At 36.8% G+C, this 23,326-nt stretch overlaps 2 protein-coding genes across 6 annotated transcripts in view; one reads left to right on the top strand and one right to left on the bottom strand.

The window, feature by feature from the left end:
* Positions 1-23,326, bottom strand: part of LOC120534351 (gastrula zinc finger protein XlCGF57.1-like) — a 47,603-nt gene that overhangs the window by 4,617 nt on the left and 19,660 nt on the right. For 2 of the 5 annotated variants that reach the window (XM_039761875.1, XM_039761879.1), the window contains exons 1-2: positions 7,795-8,256; positions 1,348-1,734 (exon numbers count right to left, since the gene is read on the bottom strand). In XM_039761875.1, the coding sequence (XP_039617809.1) occupies positions 1,348-1,663 (316 nt within the window). In that variant the 5' untranslated portion in view covers positions 1,664-1,734; positions 7,795-8,256. Of the gene's footprint in view, positions 1-1,347; positions 1,735-7,794; positions 8,257-10,633; positions 10,923-23,326 lie in introns of those variants that run through there. The other 3 variants (XM_039761876.1, XM_039761877.1, XM_039761878.1) reach the window with 3 other exon arrangements.
* LOC120534606 lies at positions 19,109-20,828 on the top strand. The gene is made up of 2 exons (XM_039762195.1): positions 19,109-20,563; positions 20,650-20,828. Exons 1-2 carry the CDS (start codon positions 19,684-19,686, stop codon positions 20,826-20,828), a joined length of 1,059 nt encoding a protein of 352 aa, XP_039618129.1. The 5' UTR covers positions 19,109-19,683.

Below are 23,326 nucleotides of genomic sequence, written 5' to 3'. Positions count from 1 at the left end.
CTCCCCAGTTCTTAATTGTGACATACCTGCTGTTTAAATCTCACTGGATTTGTTTCAAGAAGTAAATCTGACACTGATTTTAGGCAATAAAATGATTTCCCCCCTCACCCCAAAGGAAATGCTAGTCTCACAATTCTCATCTCTTTTCAGTAATTTAACTTATAATGTAAAGCAAAGTGTTCTGAACTATTTATTTTACCAAGTTACAAAGTGTGATTTAATTGAAAATTTGCATGCCCTTTTTGTGGACATGGCTTTTCTGAATGTGATTCGATTTTAAATTTGTATGTATGCATTTTTTGTTGTAAAATGTTATCATCATAAATATCTATTTAATTATTTAATTACACTGCCCTCTCTCCAAGAAGAACTGAAATTCTAAAATAGTGGATTTGGATGGTTAATTTTAACAAAGGCAACGTTAATGTGGGGAGAACTGTTAAAATAAACAAAAAAGAATGAGTGATTTATTAAATTAAAATATATTATAGTTTATGACATATATACATATATACATATATATATATATATATATATATATATATATATATATATATATATATATCATATAAGAGAACTGGCAATTGAACCCAACAAGCTCACCAGTTATATTCACAGAATTTCTTCAACATAACATCAAGTTGAGTTTTAAAGGTCCCTACTGTCTATCAGGCCATTTGGTACTTTATTTCATGTCTCTGTGGTTCTCTGTGTAAATATAACTAAGTTACAAAAAAAATCACAAATAATAAAAATACATGCAATTTAATGTAAACTTTACCTGTCCATTTATTAATCTGGTAATATTTCCCACACGTACATACACAAATATTAATGTCAAGAACAGGACAATGGGATTTCTTGACAAACCTAATTTGAAAAATATGAACTAACACAATCAGTTTTAAAAAGTGTTTTTGTTATTTTCTTTTTGTAAATTAGGCGCTGGAAATGAAACCATCCCAATTAATCTTGGTATTTACGACTTCATTAGGCAGTGATATTCTGCTAAGTATTCATTTTCAACAGGTTATATTTTTAAATTAACAAACAGATACCATCAGTAAATAAATTTAGAATGTGCACATGGTAAGATAAGCCAGGCAGTACATGATGATCATCATATTATTCTTTTTAAAACACACACTGAACTCCTGCATTACCACAAAATCCCCTTCCTCGTCAAAAATGAAACTCGGGCCATGGTGTGCTTTTATGCAGACAGAGACAGAGGCAAGGATGCTGTCAGCCCTTAGATTTGCATTTGTCTGAATCTGTCGAAATTTAGTACAAAAAGACACACCCTACCTTATCTGATATTTGTACCTCACATTCATGTTCACTTACCCACTTCAGTATGACTTTCAGATGAAAGATTCTCGGTTTTGATAGCAGACTCAAATGATTCAGTCTTCACGTGAACAGAGTAATGTGTACTTTGTGGAGAGTACAATTCTGTGTCCTTCTGGCCACCATGATGCATAAATTCAGAAAAACATTCCGATTTAATGTCTTCTTCCTTTATAAAGTTTGCACTTTTATGTTCTTGCAAGACAATACCAACAGGTTTTGGCTCAGGGTCACCATTAACACTAGTTGCCTCTTCTTCACATTCTTCCTCCTTAATGCGAATATTCTGTTGTTTATTGAGAGTAGACCCCATCTTCACATGTATATTCCATCATTTATCTCTGGGATTGTGTGGCACATCTCCATTGCTAAATTGTACTGGCTCTGTAAAAAGGACAGAGCAGAATTTCTTCAGAACCATAACAAAACAAGACAACACTTTTTAGCTTCATCTTTCAATCTGTCCATAATAAAGGAAGCAGCCAAATCAAACATTTAAGAGAACAACGAGACAGTATGAATGTGCACATGCTTTTCTGACTTGAGGGTGTGCCACATCCTTACTTATAATTATTATTTTATTATAGATTGGCTCACTGTCACTGCAGAGAAATCTCTGTTACAAAGTATAGTTCCTATTCCCCTGGTGGTAGATTGCTTTATAGATGCGCATGTTTATTATGGCTCTTGATATGTACAATCATTCAGTAATAAATAATTTACATTTTTCTGTGAAAATACTGAATCTGCCATTTCCAAAGACTTACTATATTCACTGGTGTGTGGGGTCACAGAGTGGGATTGGGGACCTCAGTTAGTACCTCAGTCTCTTGTTGGCTGGCACCATGCTTATTGTTATCATCTTTATTTATTATGGACTGACGTGATACATAGAACTATTCAATTTTTACATAAAAGCAGACACTGCATTTTTCAATGATATACATAACTTACACTCGGCATCTCCCCTGCAACCTTGGTATTGTTCTGGAGTCCCAAGAAAGACTTTGCACTGTATGTTGACAAATGTTGTGAACAGCCCTTCAAAGTTCTGCTTTTACTGACTATTCTTGTTCTTAGTCGATTGCGAGGAGGATCATTCGGTTTTTTAACCACCCCAAATATAAAATAACTGGAAGAAGAACTCTTCCCATAGTGCAATTCCCAATTGCGAACAGTCTACCCATGGTGCTAATGTTCCTGTTGGACACAGGACCACAGCAGATTGCCTCTATCAGCATGTTGTGCAATTTTGTGCACAATGACGTTAATTTAAATCCTGCTTTATTTGTGGTTTTGAGCTTTTACTGTTTGTTTTCACACTACAAATCCAACTCTCATGTACACAGTACATGTACTGCCATTAGACTGTAATGGGCAATGAATGTAGATGGTTTTAGGCTGACAAAGTAACGGAAAACATTTTAGGAAAACTAGGGGAATTAACAGTGTTGAAAGGAAACCAACTTTTGATTGCTGCGATGAATGCTTATCAGTTGTCATATAAAGCAGTTGTTGTTTAGAGATTCAAGATTCAGGAGTGAATCAGAACAGACTCAACTGTAGAACAATACATTCATAGTTCTGGAGAAGTGCTTAAAAATATTTTCTTAGCACAAATGTAGATAAATAAATTTAAGAGCAAAGATGTGAGGAAGACAAAATGTGCCCTAAAATGCATTGTGAAGGAGTGTGCTTAAGAAACATGATTGTGGAAAAAACAGATCTGTAAAAACAGTAATATTGCATAGTAACACGATGCTGAAAATGACTGGCAGGTAAATGAAGAAGCCATTTTTATATATGTCAGTTATTTTATTTTAAATGAGACCTTTTATAATATACAGTATGATTATTTTTAATCATTGACATTTGTTTTGACAGCCCTAAAGTTTACAATACAAAAGCATTAAGAGCGTTGTGATTATTACAGTCTGAAAGATGGATATGAAAATTAATTATCATAACCATTAAATTATTACAGTATTAGTAATTATTAAAACGTGGCAGTGTATCCTGCTTAGTGTTGGGCTCAGCAATACATCAAATTTTAAACTTGATTCAATATTTAATAAAAATCAACATGTAAAAGCCAATATTGTAATATAATAAATTTCCACAACTTCTTCTGAATGTTAAAAAAAAAAAAAACCCACCAAATGTAAAGTGTTCTTCCTAAGTGTGTCTAGGTTTATTACACTCACATGGCCCGACAGTGTTAAGTGTGATCAAAAATAAAGTGAAGATGAGAAAAGGCAGCATTCAGAACAGGCAGAGTTAGCACTGCTGTTTGCAAATGGTTTGGTTTTCCCAGGATGACAGTTCAAGCAGTACATTATGTTAAGAGTAACGTTACTGTATATGAAAGACATTCTGGAATATGTCATACCTGAAATGTGCTCTCTTGTCTCCCTGCTAAGCAAAGATCCATAAAATGTTAGCTGTTCTGTTGCATAATGTATGACGTGACAAGCAGCGCAAGCGGAATAAGAGGTGCAGCGACTAATATGACTAATTAACTTGCGCCCAGAAAATACTCAAACTTTGTCAGTGAAAAAAATAAATACACTCCCCAGTATTTCACATCACACCAGAAGTAGGATAGTTACTGTTTTTTTTTTTACAGTTAATAAGCAGTGTCCTTTTGTTTAAAATGCACTTTATAAGAAACTCATCTAAACTTTCCTAAAGTGAAGGCTAAAAATGGGCTGGAGTATATATAGTTGGGCTAAAATGAATACAAACATTCAGGAAACTAACTTGGATTGTTTAGTTAATTTGTATTCAGTGTAGTTTTTTTGACAAACTGACTGCTGCCAATTTGTGGTGCATTGTGACACTTCAAGACACTCATAATTGTCATTTCTTTCAAGTCTTCAGTGGATGTACTCTGCTTTTAAGCCTGAAAATGAAAAGTAAAAAAATCAGTGACACACACACAAAAAAAAAAAAAAGTCGGCTGTAGCATGGGTAATACTGCCACCACTGTAACTCAGAAAAGAAAGACGTTAAAGAAGAATAATAATGAGGCCTGTGATACCACAATTTACGGTCTTTTTAAGTGTTCATTGGTCTGGGCAACAATTCAAAGCAAATATGTCCAGTGGCAACCTAGTAATAGTCACAGTCATACTCAAACCCAATTACTCCAATTCTGAAGAGCACGGTGCAGGACTGGGGACAATGTAGGAAAAGGGCCTGAACAGGGTACTAGTGCATCACAGGGCCCACTTAGGCACACACCCACACTGGCACCAGTTAACCAAATGTACAGAGCTTGAGAATGTGGGAGGAAAACTGGGGCACCCAGAAAAAAAGCACAGTAACACCGGGGAAATGAGCAAACTCCACATCGACAATCAGGTGCTGGATTTGAACCAAGAACACTGGATCTATAAAGTGGCAGTGCTAAAAAGTGTGTGCTACTCTGCCACCTAAGCTAAGGATACACTAACTATATTTTAATTAAATATCTCAAAGTTTCTTAAATTAACAGCGTTCACATGACCTTGTGTTGACCACTCAACTGCCTTAAAGCTCCAGAAAATTATACTTTGACATGGAAAACAGTATGGATGAAAAAAAAAAAATTTTTTTTAGCCTGTTTTGTACAGAAATGTGCTGACAGTACTCCATCATTATACTCAGTAGTTAAATATGGTGTCCAGCAGGGCTCAATACTGGGGCTTTTATGGTTTTAACTTTACATGCTTCCATTGGGAACTATCATTAGAAAACATACCATTAATTTTCACTCATATGCAAGGAAACCCAATATGTTTTGAGAACATATTGAGATATGTTGAATATTGAATTTTCATTCAAAATAATAACAATATCAATTTAACTCTATATCACCTATCATTACTTAGTATGCAATATTGGATAAAATATGAGCTATATTTAATGCACTGTCCACATGCACGTTTTTACACGGGCATTCATGCGGTTCTCCTATGAATACATTAACTTAAAAGACAATGTTTAAAATGACATAGCAACACAATAAGCCATCTAAAAAAAGACAACCTGCGGCCTTCTGTTTTATTAGGATAAAGTATTGCACCACACTGTACTCATGGAGCACCTCCAAATCCAAACAGCAGTCCCTTGAACATGCAGCACACTTGCACTATTTGCTTCATCAAAACTTGCAAACTATTAGCCACTTTTAAGCCGATTACCAATCTCATTTGAAAAGCAAACAATGAAAAAAATGTTTCTCATATTATAATAATATTACAGAAAAACACAATGCACTGGGTGTCCATTTTTTCTTTTTCCAAAACAACATTTTCAAGGACGCAATCATTTGGTTTCCAAACCTACTGAGCATCACGGTAGGGTAGGAAACAACTTTAAACTGGCTGCAATGCATCATAAGGCAGACTCAAACTAGGCCAGCTCAACAGCCAATTAACTTGCACATCCTTGAGAGAGCAAAGGAAACCTGAACAACAAGTGAAAATCCAATAGGAAGTGGAGCAATCTGCATAGAGGCAGTGAGAGTGAGTTGGTGAATATATGAACCAAGAATTCTGGAGCTATGAAGCAGATGCACCAAAGACTGTGCGACTATGCTGACTTTCAGAGATAAAGCTTTTTAAAGTTTGAGTTTACATAAATTAAATACAGCATACAAAAATCAAAATCTTATTTGCACCAACATTTATGAAGCTGGATGAATAAGTAGGAAGTTTGTTGCACAAAGATATTTCTCAGTCGTGGTGGGAGACTGGCTTTTCTAATGCAAGGTGAGACAGGCTGGAGTTACTAAATTATTTGAGTTGTATAAAGTCAAGAACCCCCTAAAAAACAACACAATAAAGAGACTGAACTCAAAGACACAAAAAGACAGTTTTTTTCTGGGACAGTTTAAACATTTTAAAGCAGAACACCTGAACTGAACCCAATAGGCCCCAGCACTAGATTGTTCAGACCTGGTTGGCATTAACATATATGTGCTGCATAAAGGTGCTAGGGAAATAGAAGGAAAGAAAAAAAAAAAAAGATTGCGAGGATAGCGGCAAGGTGGTAATTGTGGGTAGCACAGCACCCTCACAGATCTAGCATTCTGGATTTGATTTGATTCTATGATGGTCTCTGTCTGTGTGGATCTTTCCTATGTTCACCCCATGCCTGAGTGAGTTTTCTTTCCACATCCTCAAAAATGTGTTGGTTACCTTAACTGGCAATTCCCTACCAGTTCACTGTGTGCGCTCAGGCATTGTGATGGCCTGGTTCCCTGTCCAGGGCTGTTCTTTTTTACTTGACCCAGTATTATATGAGTATAGGCTCAAGCTCCTTGAAAGTCTGATTTGGATTAAGTGGGTTTTACAATATTTTGTTATGATTGTGGTGAAATAACAGTGACAAGACTACCTCAATTATTCTAGTGCCAAGTGACAAACCAGTGCAAAAGTGTACCTTGAATTCAGCACTGAGAGAAATTCAATCAGAAAAGGACTTCGATAAGGGCACTTTACTCCGGGATTAGTTCTTCCCTTGCACTGGTTACTGCTGGGTAAACTCTAACTTTTAATTAACCTGTACTCAATTAAATGGCTTCACACAATGAAAGGATCAATGTTTTCTCAAATCTGCACAGGATCGTTTCCCCAGAATAAGTGCAATGCCTAGGGAAGACTTTCGCACCCATAGGAAAGCTTGACCCGAAACCATTCCCAGCTGAATCAGGAACAGAAACCAACCCTGGAGATGATATAACTCGTGCGTACACCTACTCACTCATAATAATAAAACATTTTACAGCTTCCAGTTAAAACTGAGTGAACTAATTGAATTAAATACAAACTAATACTGTATGTTACTTTCGTAGAAATTAAAAATACATACGACTGCATTTGTTCAGAGTTCTAAACTGAAAGTTTGCGCTTTAATAGTAGTGTTCCATTTGCACTGATACTGACAAAAGAAAAATAATTGCTCTATAACGATTTCCTCAGCACATGTCTAAATGTATGACATTAAATACAAACATCTATCCTCCAATGCCATAGCTGAACACAAACTCGAGAAAACGAGTGTCAGCAGTAACGGTACGAGTCACAGCATAAAGCCCACAAACGAACACACGGCACCCGTGGGCAGCACCAGCTCGGCTTCATGCGATCGTTACGGACACTGGCAGACAACACCGGGACTACTGTACACAGGCGGCTTTTACAAATGTAAAGTAAAAATGATGTGCAGTGACGGGGGTCAGTAAGCAGCGTGGACACGCGGGCCCACGGAAGCATCAACTAGCAAACGCAGTCTATCCTGGACCACTGGACGAAAAGCTGATAAAGCATGTTCATCTGTCAGTCCTGCTTATGTTAAACGCAACAAATGCTGCCTATAAAAACAAACCCAGAATACCTCGATTAAAATGCGAAAACCCTAATGTCTGTTTAATAAAGGGCTCAGATCGTAAACACTTACCTCTTCCTCTTTTCGGATTTCTGTTCTCTTTCAATCCACCGAGGACCTCGCACCATGTCACACGAGACACACAATTCCGACTCCAGAAGTAGCTGTCACTCAGCTTGAATTAAACGTTCGTGTCCGAGGTGCCAGGTACACCACTTTTTCCGTTTTTGTTGCTCGTAACATCGACATTTCGCTTTCTTCTCCAGTGAGCAAACGAAAGATTAGGTGCTTTACCGCCATCTGCTGGATTGGGGTTTAAATAAATCTTTAAACAGTGACAAATTATAATGTGAATTTATTGTTTCTTTTAGAGCCGCTGTACTGTACTGAGAGATTACGTGCTGCACCCCAGGACCAAGTGCCTTTTTAGATTGCAGCAAGTCAGCTCAATCAGGAAATGTCTTCTCTTTGTCACTTGACGATTCCTTCTCCCAATATACTCAGCAGCTCTCCACTGCTCATGTCCAAACCAACGCAATCTCGCCTCTCCGTCTCCCAACTGTCCAACTTGAGCTGACCCTCTAATGTCAAAGTAAAAGTGAACTTTATTGTCATCTCGACCATATACAAGTATACAGATAGACGAAATTGCGAAGCTCAGGGTCCACAGTGTAACAACATGATGTGCAAATAGTAAATTAAAAATAGAATAAAAAATTAAAATTAAAACACAAACAAGACAAGACATGTCTCATTGTACTCATTTCTAATCCTATCCATCCTCATCACACCCAGTGCAAATCTTAGCATCTTTAACTCTGCCAGCTCCAGCTCTGTCTCCTGCTTTCTGGTCAGTGCCACCGTGTCCAACCCATATAACATAGCTGGTCTCACTACCGCCCTGTAGACCGTCACTTTAACTCTTGCTGATAACCGTCTATCACAAATTACTCCTGACACTCTTCTCCACCCATTCCACTCTGCCTGCGCTCGCTTTTTCACCTCTCTTCCACAATCCCTGTTGCTCTGTACTGTTGATCCCAAGTATTTAAACTGATCCACCTTTGCCAACTCTACTCCCTGAATCCTCACCATTCCACTGACCTCCCTCTCATTTACACACATGTATTCTGTCTTGTTCCTACTGACCTTCATTCCTCTCCTCTCTAGAGCACATCTCCACCTCTCCAGGGTCTCCTCAACTTGCTCCCTATTCTCGCTACACATCACAATGACATCAGCAAACATCCTGTCCAATCTCATCTGTCAACCTGTCCATCACCATTGAAAATAAGAAAGGGTTCAGAGTCGATCACTGATGTAATCCCACATCCATGTTCAATGCATCTGTCACTCCTACCACAGACCTCACCAATGTCACACTTCCCTCGTACATATCCTGCACAACTCTTATACTTTTCTGCCACTCCTCACTTCCTCATACAATACCACAACTGCTCTCGAGGCAACTTTTCATATGCTTTTTCCAGGTCCACAAAGACGCAATGCAACTCCTTCTGGGATTCTCTATACTTCTCCATCAACATCCTCTGAGCAAATGTTGCATCTGTGGTGCTCTTTCCTGGCATGAAACCATACTGCTGCTCACTAATCACCTCACTTCTTAACCTAGCTTCCACTACTCTTTCTCATAACTTCATGCTGCGGCTCATTAATTTTATCCCACTGTAGTTACTACAGCTCTGCACATCCCCCTTATTCTTAAAAATTGGCACCAGTATACTTCTTCTCCACTCCTGAAGCATCATTTCAGTTTCCAAGATTCCATTAAACAATCTGGTTAAAAACTCCACTACCATCTCTCCTAAACACCTCTAAGCTAATTTATTTGTTTTTTTTTCTCTTCAGTTGTTACAAACTCATAAAGAAGTGAAAGTACAGTATGTATGTGCACACAAATAATTTTTGTTGTCATCTTTTTGTGACCAAAATTTATATACTTTGACTAGAAAAACTGAACAGTCAAAAAATAATACAAGTGTGATGAAATCTTAGCCCATTCAATAACTACTATACATGTAATTCCTGGGCCCTGACAACCACTTTCTCCTGTATTGCGAGGTTTTAAAAAAATGACAACAATGACCTTCAGTAATAAATGTATAACCCTAAAGCACTTTGAAAAGTAAGCCCTACTTTTATCCACCACTTTCCTAAATTCCCTGCTAGATTTTTCACAAATCGGAAACTTATTAAAGAATGAACACAAGAAACTTCACAATAACCTCCAGTGTTAGGCAATACTGTATCCATGTTTATTTGGATGTCCATGTTTTATCCATAGTTAATTTCCATTTTTTTTTTTTTTTTTTAATCTTCCTGTCAAGTAATTTGAACATTCTTCCACTTGCTATTACATCTACTTTCTTATTCATTTTCAAAGTCGCCGAATTCAAACTAAGGAGGCGGAGCCTGTCCTGTCAATACCAGCGCCAAGACATAAAAACAGTCCTGGTTGGGACGCAAGTACCTGTGGAGTACTCTCTCGTACGCCAACCGGACCAGATTTTTCATCTCCAATTATCCAGACATTCATGTCTGTGGGAGGACAAGTGAAACAGTGTCAAAGCCCGACTTCGAGCCCAGCCTCATATACCTGCGAGGCAGTTGCTTTATACACCACAGGTTACGCATCAGTACCCATCTCAGCAAACGCAAGTACAGTACCTTCTATTTGATACGTATTTCATCCAGGAGGGTCTGCACAGACAACTGGTCTAGAAGTACACTCCCAAAAGTAAATTAACTTCACCTTTATCACGATTTCTTTCTTGATTTCTTACTTGTTTATAACATGTTTTGCATCCGTCGGATTATCTTCAAACTCGCTTCCATTAACTAGAATGCAAACATTTGCTGAACTGGAAAAAGCTAAAACTTTACAGCTTACCCCAATAAATATCTTTCCTGCCCTCTTGATTCCTTGAAATGTTCAATTAGACACACTATCAGCCTGTTGGGGGGAGGGTCACTCTGGCCCTCAGAGGCTCCCGAAGAGCCGCTTTCTCCTTAAGAAAAGTCTGCTTTTGTTTTCGCGGCTTCAGCGCAAACCCCTCTACGGTGGCCCAACACGTTCTAACTAGGCGAACGCAAAAACTCGAGAAAGCTTTCGGATGCATTTTACGTTCAGTATTCACTTTTTTAAAGAATGGAGAATAATTTTTTTTGTAAGTAATGTCACCAACGTAAGTAAGTGGAGTAAGTAAGTAAAGTACATTTTTAAGCATGCATTAACATAGTAAGTAAGTAAAGTAACATTTAATATATAATAGTTGGTACACCCACCCCTAACAATCCAAGACATATTGGATAGTTGCTTTCATTTAATAGACAGCTTTTATTGAATATTGATAGTAATATACATAGTAACAGTAAGTATGTAAAGTACATTTTTAAGCATGTATTAACATAGTAAGGTTGGTGACATTACTTACAAAAAAAATTATTCTCTATTCTTTAAAATAGGTATTTCCACCCACCCACCCCTAACAAGACATATTGGATAGTTGGTTTCATTTTGTCTATTAAATGAAACCAACTATCCAATATGTCTTGGATTGTTGGTAAAAGAATATGAAGCAAGTGACGCATACAAGCATATTCATAAGTGCAGCTACTGCGGAAACAAAGCACGGTGTAAACCTTAAGTTTAAATTAAGTTAATAGACACGCTGCTGGCGTTTCTCATGCCTACGACGAATACGATATTCGCGAGATACAAGTTTAATAAGAAAACGCATTGCCGGGTCTGAGCTAACATCGCAACATCGCACGAGATAGCACAAGCACAGCTGAGAACCTTCGATGCATGTACTCCGAGCGGCTCACGTGAACTGACTGTGAATGCAGTACGCAGACAAAAAGCAAGAACTCCAAAGAGCGCTGAACAAAAAACGCATTACACAATTGAGAAGGCAGCAAATGAATATAAAGCGTGTGACACATACAAGCATATTCATAAGTGCAGCTACTGCGGAAACAAAGCACACGGTGGAAAAAGTCAATGTCCAGCTAAAGGAAGACAGTGTAAAAAACACCCGTGCATGCAGTGTGTGATGTCTCAAATAAAGAGGAAGACGAGCTGTTTATTGATTCAGTAAGAAAGGAATCGATGAATTAAACCTGTTATCTTTACACCGGTTGACAAACACGGAATGTAACTTGAACACAACACATCCTCCAAATACGAACCTGATTGAAAGAAAACTGCTCAAAAAAATTAAAGGAACACTTTGAAAACACATCAGATCTCAATGGGAAAAAGAAATCCTCCTGGATATCTATACTGATATAGACTGGGTAATGTGTTAGGAACGAAAGGATGCCACATCGTTTGATGGAAATGAAAATGATCAACCTACAGAGCCCTGAATTCAAAGACGCCCCAAAAATCAGAGTGAAAAAATTATGTGGCAGGCTAGTCCATTTTGCCAAAATTTAATTGCAGCAACTCAAAATTGTACGCAGCACTTTGTATGGCCCCTGTGTTCTTGTATACATGCCTGACAACATCGGTGCATGCTTTTAATGAGATGACAGATGGTGTTGTGGGGGATCTCCTCCCAGATCTGGACCAGGGCATCACTGAGCTCCTGGACAGTCAGAGGTGCAACCTGGTGGCATTGGATGGACCAAAACATAATGTCCCAGAGGTGTTCTATTGGATTTAGGTCAGGAAAGTGTGGTGGCCAGTCAATGGTATCAATTCCCCCATCCTCCAGGAACTGCCTGCATACTCTCACCACATGAGGCCAGGAACTGTCGTGCACCAGGAGCCACTGTACCAGCATATGGTCTGACAATGGGTCCAAGGATTTCATCCTGATACCTAATGGCAGCCAAGGTGCCTTTGTCAAGCCTGTAGCGATCTGTGTGACCCTCCATGGATATGCCTCCCCAGACAATCATTAACCCACCACCAAACTGCTCATGCTGAATGATGTTACAGGCAGCATAATGTTCTCCATGGCTTCTCCAGACCCTTTCACTTCTGTCACGTGCTCAGGGTGAACCTGCTCTCATCTGTAAAAAGCACAGGACACCAGTGGTGCATCTGCCAATTCTGGTATTCTATGGCGAATGCCAATCGAGCTGCATGCTGCTGGGCAGTGAGCTCAGGGCCCATTAGAGGACATGGGGCCCTTGGGTCACCCTCATGAAGTCTTTCTGGTTGTTTGGTCAGAGACATTCACACCAGTGGCCTGCTGGAGGTCATTTTGTAGGGCTCTGGCAGTGCTCATCCTGTTCCTCCTTGCCCAAAGGAGCAGATACTGGTCCTGCTGATGGGTTCTGGACCTTCTATGGCCCTCTCCAGCTCTCCTAGAGTAACTGCTTGTCTCCTAGAATCTCCTCCATGCCCTTGAGACTGTGCAGGGAGACACAGCAAACCTTCTGGCAATGACACGTATTGATGTGCCATCCTGGAGAAGTTGGACTACCTGTGCAACCTCTGTAGGGTCCAGGTATCGCCTCATGCTACCAGTAGTGACACTGACTGTAGCCAAATGCAAAACTAGTGAAGAAACAGTCAGAAAAGATGAGGAGGGAAAAATGTCAGTGGCCTCCACCTGTTAAACCATTCCTGTTTTGGGGTCATCTCATTGTTGCCCCTCTAGTGCATCTGTTGTTAATTTCATTAACACCACAGCAGCTGAAACTGATTAACAACCCCTCTGCTACTTAACTGACCAGATTAATATCCCATAAGTTTCATTGACTTTATGCTATACACTGATTAAAAAGTGTTCCTTTAATTCTTTTGAGCATATATATATATATATATATATATATATATATATATATATATATATATATATATATATATATATATATATATAGATATGTATATATATGTTTATATGTGTGTGTGTGTGTATATATATATATGACAGCAACACTTATAACAGTGACAAAACAATTACATTGACAATCATGTTACGTTATTTTTAAAATGTTTCCTTTTCTTTTTCATTACTTCTTTAACACACTACTTCTCCGCTGCGAAGCGTGGGTATTTTGCTAGTACTCAATAAAAGCTGTCTATTAAATAACCAACTATCCAATATGTCTTTGATTGTTAGGGGTGGGTGGGAATACCTATTTTAAAGAACAGAGAATATTTTTTTTTTAGTAGGTAAAAATAGGTATTGTCACTCACCCACCCCTAACAGTCCAATACATATTGGATAGTTGGTTTCATTTAACCAACAACAAAACCACAACAGCAATATGTATCAGGATGGAACAGTAACACATACGAACCAAGTGCTTGTTTTGATAAACTAGCTTTAATCATCCAAATGGACCAAGATGGGACAAAACACCAAGTACTGACATAAAAGGTATAACCTTAAATGCAACTTTTCAAATCCATTACAATCCACCAGGTCAAATCTTTGTTAAACTAACAGAAAACCTAACTGATGTATTCACTGACAATGAATACTCTAGAATTAATACCTATGCAACATTCTTCTAGAAAGGTAAAATTGTATTCAAAACCAAAATGAGAAGACCTAGAACTTTCAATAGACAATTTCTTAATGTGCCTAGTACAAGTGACTGGAATCAATATTCTGCAACTGAATCAATACCAAATGAACTGGGAAAAATGAAAATAACTCCTGTAGATCCAAGAGTTGTACCAACTATTATACAGTATTTTAAATGTTACTTTACTTACTTACTATGTTAATGCATGCTTAAAAATGTACTTTACTTACTTACTTACTGTTACTATGTATGTTACTATCAAAACTCAACAAAAACTGTCTATCAAATGACAACAACTATCTAATATGTCTTGGATTGTTAGGGGTGGGTGGGAATACTTATTTTAAAGAATAGAGAATTTTTTTTTTTTTAAGTAATGAAATTAACTCCTGTAGATCCAAGAGTTGTACCAACTATTATATATTAAATGCTACTTTAATTATTTACTATGTCAATGCATGCTTAAAAATGTATTTTACTTACTTACTTTACTTACTTACTTAGTGTTACTATGTATGTTACTATCAATACTCAATAAAAGCTGTCTATTAAATGAAACCAACTATCCAATATGTCTTGGATTGTTTGGGGTGGGTGGGTGGAAATACCTATTTTAGAGAATAGAGAATAATTTTTTTTATAAGTAATGCCACCAACCTTACTATGTTAATGCATGCTTAAAATGTACTTTATTAACCTACTTTACTTACTGTTACTATGCATGTTACTATCAATACTCAATAAAAGATGTCTATTAAATAAAACCAACTATCCAATATGTCTTGGATTGTTTATACCTATTTTAAAGAATAAAGAATATTTTTTTTTGTAAGTAATGAAAGTAATTCCTGTAGATCCAAGAGTTGTACCTACTATTATATATTAAATGTTACTTTACTTACTTACTATGTTAGTGCATGCTTAAAAATGTACTTTACTTACTTACTTTACTTACTTACTGTTACTGTGTATGTTACTATCAATCCTCCTATATAAAAGGGGTCGGGATTATCCTTCTGTCCCGTGAGTGCTACGCAGGCGCGGAGTTTTACACACGCCCCTTTCCATTTTGCAATGCACGATGGGATTTTTAGTTTCGTTTTTTTCCAGGAAAAAGATGATTTTCTACTCCAGACTGTGCGATATCTTCTTCTTCTTTCTTACTATATAAAAGCGATCGGGATTGTCCTTCTGTCCCGTGAGTGGAAAGCTTAGCGGTATTCCGCTTATCACAGACTTACTACTTGCAGCTTGTCCATGTGTGTCAGTTTCTTTCACCGGGTCTTCAATTCCATGTAGTAGCGGTACATTTCGTTGTCTTGTATGTCTGTAGTACTAGGGTGTTGTACCGTGTTAGCCTGGCCAATAAAAGGTGTCATTTTGCTTGGCTCTTCTCTACTTGCAGCTTGAGGTGCGAAGCGACAGGATGTGAGCAGAGTTCTGGTGCTCCCATCGTTCCCTTGCTTTTGTGCGCGATGCGCTGGAAAAATAGACAAAATTATGTCTCTGGAAATAATTAATGTTGATAGAGTACAAATTCCTCACCGCGTAGTAAATATCAGGGGGGTTCAAAAGGGCGACCTAATATAGAAAAAACGTTTAAATTTCATCACAAAAATAACAGAGACTACGAGTATTAAAGTAATACCGCTCAAATGCAATATAACCAAATTAATGAGTTTGTATAAAATATCAAATTGATCTACATATTGAATTGCCTTAAGAAGTGGTCAACTTAAAAGTCGGTCGCCTTAAAAGGTGGGTCAGCCTAGTACTCAATAAAAGCTGTCTATTAAATGAAACCAACTATCTAATATATCTTGGATTGTTAGGGGTGGGTGGGTTGGAATACCTATTTTAAAGAATAGAGATTACTTAGAAAAAAAATGATACTCTATTCCTTAAAATAGGTATTATAACAGTCCAAGACATATTGGATAGTTGGTTTCATTTAACCAACAACAACACCACAACAGCAATATGTATCAGGATGGAATAGTAACACATACGAACCAAGTGTTTCTTTTGACAAACTAGCTTTAATCTATCCAAATGGACCAATATGGGACAAAACACCAAGTACTGACATAAAAGGTATAACCTTAAATGCAACTTTTCAAATCCATGACAATCCACCAGGTCAAATCTTTGTTAAACTAACAGAAAACCTAACTGATGTATTCACTGACAATGAATACTCTAGAATTAATACCTATGCAACATTCTTCTAGAAAGGTAAAATTGTATTCAAAGCCAAAATGAGAAGACCTAGAACTTTCAATAGACAATTTCTTAATGTGCCTAGTACAAGTGACTGGAATCAATATGCTGCAACTGAATCAATACCAAATGAACTGGGAAAAATGAAAATAACTCCTGTAGATCCAAGAGTTGTACCAACTATTATACAGTATATTAAATGTTACTTTACTTATACTTACTATGTTAATGCATGCTTAAAAATGCACTTTACTTACTTACTTACTGTTACTATGTATGTTACTATCAAAACTGAACAAAAACTGTCTATCAAATGAAAACAACTATCTAATATGTCTTGGATTGTTAGGGGTGGGTGGGAATACTTATTTTAAAGAATAGAGAATTTTTTTTTTGTAAGTAATGAAATTAACTCCTGTAGATCCAAGAGTTGTACCAACTATTATATATTAAATGCTACTTTAATTACTTACTATGTCAATGCATGCTTAAAAATGTATTTTACTTACTTACTTTACTTACTTACTTACTGTTACTATGTATGTTACTATCAATACTCAATAAAAGCTGTCTATTAAATGAAACCAACTATCCAATATGTCTTGGATTGTTTGGGGTGGGTGGGTGGCGATACCTATTTTAAAGAATAGAGAATACTTTTTTTTATAAGTAATGTCACCAACCTTACTATGTTAATGCATGCTTAAAAATGTACTTTATTAACCTACTTTACTTACTTACTTACTTACTGTTACTATGTATGTTACTATCAATACTCAATAAAAGCTGTCTATTAAATAAAACCAACTATCCAATATGTCTTGTATTGTTAGGGGTGGGTGGGATTAGATATTTTAAAGAATAGAGAATCATTTTTTTTGTAAGTAATGAAAATAATTCCTGTAGATCCAAGTTGTACCAACTATTATATATTAAATGTTACTTTACTTACTTACTATGTTAATGCATGCTTAAAAATGTACTTTACTTACTTACTTTACTTACTTACTGTTACTGTGTATGTTACTATCAATCCTTCCGTCCCGTGAGTGCTACGCAGGCGCGGAGTTTTACACACGCCCCGTCCATTTTGCAATGCACGATGGGACTTGTAGTTTCGTTTTTCCAGGAAAAAGATTATTTTCTACTCCAGACTGTGCGATATCTTCTTCTTCTTTCTTACTATATAAAAGCGATCGGGAGTGTCCTTCTGTCCCGTGAGTGGAAAGCGTAGCGGTATTCCGCTTATCACAGACTTACTACTTGCAGCTTGTCCATGTGTGTCAGTTTCTTTCACCGGATCTTCAATTCCATGTAGTAGCGGTACATTTCGTTGTCTTGTATGTCGGTAGTACTAGGGTGTTGTACCGTGTTAGCCTGGCCAATAAAAGGTGTCATTTTGCTTGGCTCTTCTCTACTTGCAGCTTGAGGTACGAAGCGACATGATGTGAGCAGAGTTCTGGTGCTCCCATCGTTCCCTTGCTTTTGTGCGCGATGCGCTGGAAAAATAGACAAAATTATGTCTCTGGAAATAATTAATGTTGATGGAGTACAAATGCCTCACCGCGTATTAAATAGGCGATTAAAAAGGGCGACCTCAATATAGAAAAAACGTTTAAATGTCATCACAAAAATAACAGAAACTACGAGTATTAAAGTAATATCACTCAAATGCAATATAACCAAATTAATGAGTTTGTATAAAATATCAAATTGATCTACATATTGAATTGCCTTAAGAAGTGGTCAACTTAAAAGTCGGTCGCCTTAAAAGGTAGGTCAGCCTAGTACTCAATAAAAGCTGTCTATTAAATGAAACCAACTATCCAATATATCTTGGATTGTTAGGGGTGGGTGGGTTGGAATACCTATTTTAAAGAATAGAGATTACTTACAAAAAAAAAAAATATATTCTGTATTCCTTAAAATAGGTATTATAACAGTCCAAGACATATTGGAAAGTTGGTTTCATTTAACCAACAACAACACCACAACAGCAATATGTATCAGGATGGAATAGTAACACATACGAACCAAGTGTTTCTTTTGACAAACTAGCTTTAATCTATCCAAATGGACCAAGATGGGACAAAACACCAAGTACTGACATAAAAGGTATAACCTTAAATGCAACTTTTCAAATCCATGACAATCCACCAGGTCAAATCTTTGTAAAACTAACAGAAAACCTAACTGATGTATTCACTGACAATGAATACTCTAGAATTATTACCTATGCAACATTCTTCTGGAAAGGTAAAATTGTATTCAAAGCCAAAATGAGAACACCTAGAAATTTCAATAGACAATTTCTTAATGTGCCTAGTACAAGTGACTGGAATCAATATTCTGCAACTGAATCAATACCAAATGAACTTAGAAAAATGAAAATAACTCCTGTAGATCCAAGAGTTGTACCAAATATTATATATTAAATGTTACTTTACTTACTTACTATGTTAATGCATGCTTAAAATGTACTTTACTTACTTAATTTGCTTACTTACTGCTACTATGTATGTTACTATCAATACTCAATAAAATCTGTCTATTAAATGAAACCAACTATTCAACATGTCTTGGATTGTTAGGGGTGGGAATACCTATTTTAAAGAATAGAGAATAAAATTATTCTCTATTCTTTAAAATAGGTATTCCCGAATAACAATCGAAGACATATCGGATAGTTGGTTTCATTTCCAACAGCAACACAACAACAGCAATATGTATTAGGATACTAAGTGCCTTGTATAGTTATGGGTAGGTGGGAGGGAATACCAATTTTAAAGAAAAGAGAATTATTTCTTATTGTAAGTAATATCACCAACCTTCACACAATCCTTGGTTTAGTACAGTAATACATAATGGATAGTTGGTTAAAACAGCCATCCATCTCAAGTACCTTCAGATGGATGGTTTGGTTGCTTCAGTATTATACTGAACCTACCGTCAAATCCATCTCAGTTGCTTCAGTATTATACACAGTGGTGGCAAAGTCAAAGAATAATCTCAAGTTACAAAAGTCACCACTGTCTATAATACTGAAGCAACCATCCATCTCACTGAAGCAACCATCCAATTCAAGTAACTTGTATTATAGACAGTGGTGGCAAAAAAGCATGTAAGTCACTAACAGCATTTCAGCTACTGCATGAAAAAGCAGATAATGATATCGATGATTTCAAACCACACAAAACTAAAGTCTGGAGTATATTTGAAAGAAACAGCATGAATCCAATGCTATGCATACACACAATAATGTGTCTACTAAACAAACAATTTGGAAAACAGAACACAATACTGCTAGATGAACCAGCAAGCAGAGGAAAAAGCTTAATAGCACAAAGTATAGCACACAGTGTAGAAAACTTTGGTTGCTATAATGCAAGCAGTAAAAACTTTCCATTCAGTGATTGTGTAAACAAATGCCTTATATGGATAGAAGAATGTGGAAACATGGGAAAACAAGTAAACCAATTTAAAGCAATTATGTCAGGACAAGCAATCAGAATTGACCAAAAAGGAAAAGGCAGTAAATGCATTGTACCAACACCTGTGGGGATGACAAGCAATGGAGATGTCACAGTGGTAAAAGTAGGCTGTGAATTAAAACCTGAACATGCTGAACCTATAAAAGTCAGATGTGCAAGATTCAATCTAATTAAAACATTACCAAGAGACTTTGGTTTGCTTGAAGAAAATGAAATTGCAAATTGCATGAAATACTTCACAACAAAGTTTGGTTTAGATGCTACAACTAAAAGCTTCCAAGAACAATGGCCAAATACTAAAGTTGCATGGGGCAGCAGATGGAAAATGTCAGGAGAATGTGACCATAAAAACTTTACTATTGATAAGGATACTTACTTACATTGCTGTAAATGCAACACTGAACAAAAAAAGGAGGAGCCTATAAAGCCACAAGAATATGAAGATATAAGTGAGCCTAGTACTCCCATGGAAGCACAACTATCTGAAGATGAACTAAAAACACACATCTCCACTTCAATAAATGATCTACTGAAAAGTATTGGAGCAGAAGAAGAACAAGACTCAGACGAGGAACAATCTACTTCTGCAGTAAACCTAATATCTCAACCATTTCCTGGTAAGTAAAGTAACTAAAGCAACTAACATGCATAGACAGTAATATAACAAAACTAACCATCTCTTATCTTATCTCTTTATGTTTAGTTACACAGGTGGCACCAACAGCAGTAAGAAAACCAACTGTACTAACCTTTGAGGATGAATTTGATTGGGATGCTCTATTTGAGTCCTGCCAGTTCTACATAGACCACGGCAAGGATATACATTATCTGGTTACAACTATTTGGGACCTAGAAATACACTGCTTGGACAAAAGCAACTAATCCACATGATGAAGCAGCAATAAAGCATGATGAAGGCTATGAGGAATTACAAAACAAGGAATAAGCCCTATTTAAATCACAATAAATATGATGAACAATTAATTAAAGACACAGAAAAGGCTACTGACTTGGTGGAATTATAGTAAATAAAGTATTTACAACCAAAGATTACTTCACTTGCTGGCAAAAGGAAAACCCCTGGAAGAAGAACATTTTTTAGAAATAAAGGAGCTAACTCAAAAATGAGAAGAACAACTGAAGAACAACAAGAAGAACGAGCAGGACCATCAAACCAACAAAACGAAATGGCTGAACAACCAGGTGTGGATGCCAACGCCGGGGGCGCTCTAAATGGAGCTGGGGTGGGGTGGTGGTTTCGAGTAGGAGTAAGCACAGGAAACTATGATAATAGAACTGAATATAAATTCTTAGAAGGAGGGGAATGTATTATAACTTGCTTTGCTAGCAGACATATTCACTTAGACATGCCTGATACTGAACAATATACAACACAATATATGCTTAGCTCTAACCAAGAATTAGGAAATGCCCCATTCACACTGCAACATGACCAATCACACCAACAAGTCACAACTCCCTGGAATTACATAGACTGTAACAATTGGGGAATATGGCTTTCACCTGCAGATATGCAACACATAGCAAACACATTTACTAACTTAGAAGTATTAGATTTAGAACAAGACATATTTAACATAACTATTAAAACAGTAACAGTAACAGGTACAGGAGCAACAGAAACCAAACAATTCAACAATGACCTAACAGCAACTTTACAAATAGCAATAGACTCAAATAACATACTTCCTTTTATTGCAAATGGCATGCCACTCAAAGGACTAGGCTATTATCCATGGAAAGCACAGAAACTACCAATGTATTCATACTACACATCATTTGGAGCAATACCAACAGCAGGATCATTTCCAACACATCAAGGACCTCAAGGCACTCCATTCAACATTAACCAATACATTAGTTACAAAACGTTCATGTTTATGACAATTGAAAACACATTACCAATAGAAATGTTAAGAACTGGAGATGAATGGAATGCCGGAAAATATACATTTGACAGTAAACCTTACAGACTAGGAAGAGCATTGCAAACACAAAGACACATGGGACTTCCACCAATAAATACTAAAGCAACACGAGACCACTCACAAGCTACAATAGAGCAATACAACCAGTATGGTTATAGTGGACAATTAGGAAATAATTTAATAGAAGCAACAAGACTAAGACCTTACAACATAGGTTTTGAGTTTCCAGATGGAATAGTGCTAACGGCAGCTAGCGGACCAGCATTAGCTAAAACAGTAACTGGAACACAATTTAATTCAACATTCAATGACAGTCCAATTAGAGTTATCTTTGATTACAACCATGGAGCAGATGGTCAAAAAGATAGATATACTCTTTGGAATTCAGAAGACATTCAAGGAACATGTCAAGCACAAAACTACCAAATTAAAGATGGTATCATGGACCATGATCACAATGCAACAGAACCATACATAACTGTAAATTATGCGGAAAACACATACCAACCAAATGTTTGTACTGATTACTTCAGTTTACACTATCCAGATGGTCAAATATGGGAGAAAACACCAAGTACTGACCTGAAAGAAGAAAGCTATACAGCAACATTCCAAGTTAGAGACAATCCTCCAGGAAAAATATTCCTAAAACTAACAGAAAACCTTACTGATAGTTACACACCTGGAGGAGCATACTCTAGAATAATTACATATGCAACATTCTTCTGGAAAGGTAAACTTACTTTCAAAGCTAAGCTAAGAACCCCAAGATCATTTAACAGAACTTATGTTAATTGCCCTGATGCAACTGACTGGAATATATTTATGAGAGATGAAGGAATAGCTACTGAAAGTGGTAAAATGAGAATTGTTGACAAACCTGTAAGAACTGTACCAACTATGATATACTAAAGAAACAAATGTAACCAAAACAATATATAAAATGTACCAAACTAACCAATGTAACTAACATAAACCAAAAAAAGAATAAAAGCTGTCTATTAAATGAAAGTAACTATACTAAGTGTCTTGTATACTTATGGGTAGGTGGGTGGGAATACCAATTTTAAAGAAAAGAGAATTATTTTGTATTGTAAGTAATATCACCAACCTTCACACAATCCTTGGTTTAGTACAGTAATACATAATGGATAGGTGGTTCAAGCAGCCATCCATCTCAAGTACCTTCAGATGGATGGTTTGGTTGCTTCAGTATTATACTGAACCTACCGTCAAATCCATCTCAGTTGCTTCAGTATTATACACAGTGGTGGCAAAGTCAAAGAATAATCTCAAGTTAGTAAATTCACCACTGTCTATAATACCGAAGCAACCATCCATCTCACTGAAGCAACCATCCAATTCAAGTAACTTGTGGATGTTTGGTTCAGTATTATAGACAGTGGTGACACACAAAGTGTCATTAATGGT

The sequence above is a fragment of the Polypterus senegalus genome, chromosome 8 (genome assembly GCF_016835505.1).
Source record: "Polypterus senegalus isolate Bchr_013 chromosome 8, ASM1683550v1, whole genome shotgun sequence".
Classification (NCBI taxonomy): Eukaryota; Metazoa; Chordata; class Cladistia; order Polypteriformes; family Polypteridae; genus Polypterus; species Polypterus senegalus.
This window is presented reverse-complemented; position numbering and strand designations above follow the sequence as displayed.

What these genes read in the sequence shown, in the direction of transcription:
- LOC120534606 (XM_039762195.1), top strand. Translation starts at nt 19,684, where the DNA reads ATGAATCCAATGCTATGCATACACACAATAATGTGTCTACTAAACAAA. An exon ending in AATATCTCAACCATTTCCTG is followed by an intron (nt 20,564 to 20,649) that starts GTAAGTAAAGTA and finishes CTTTATGTTTAG; the next exon opens with TTACACAGGTGGCACCAACA.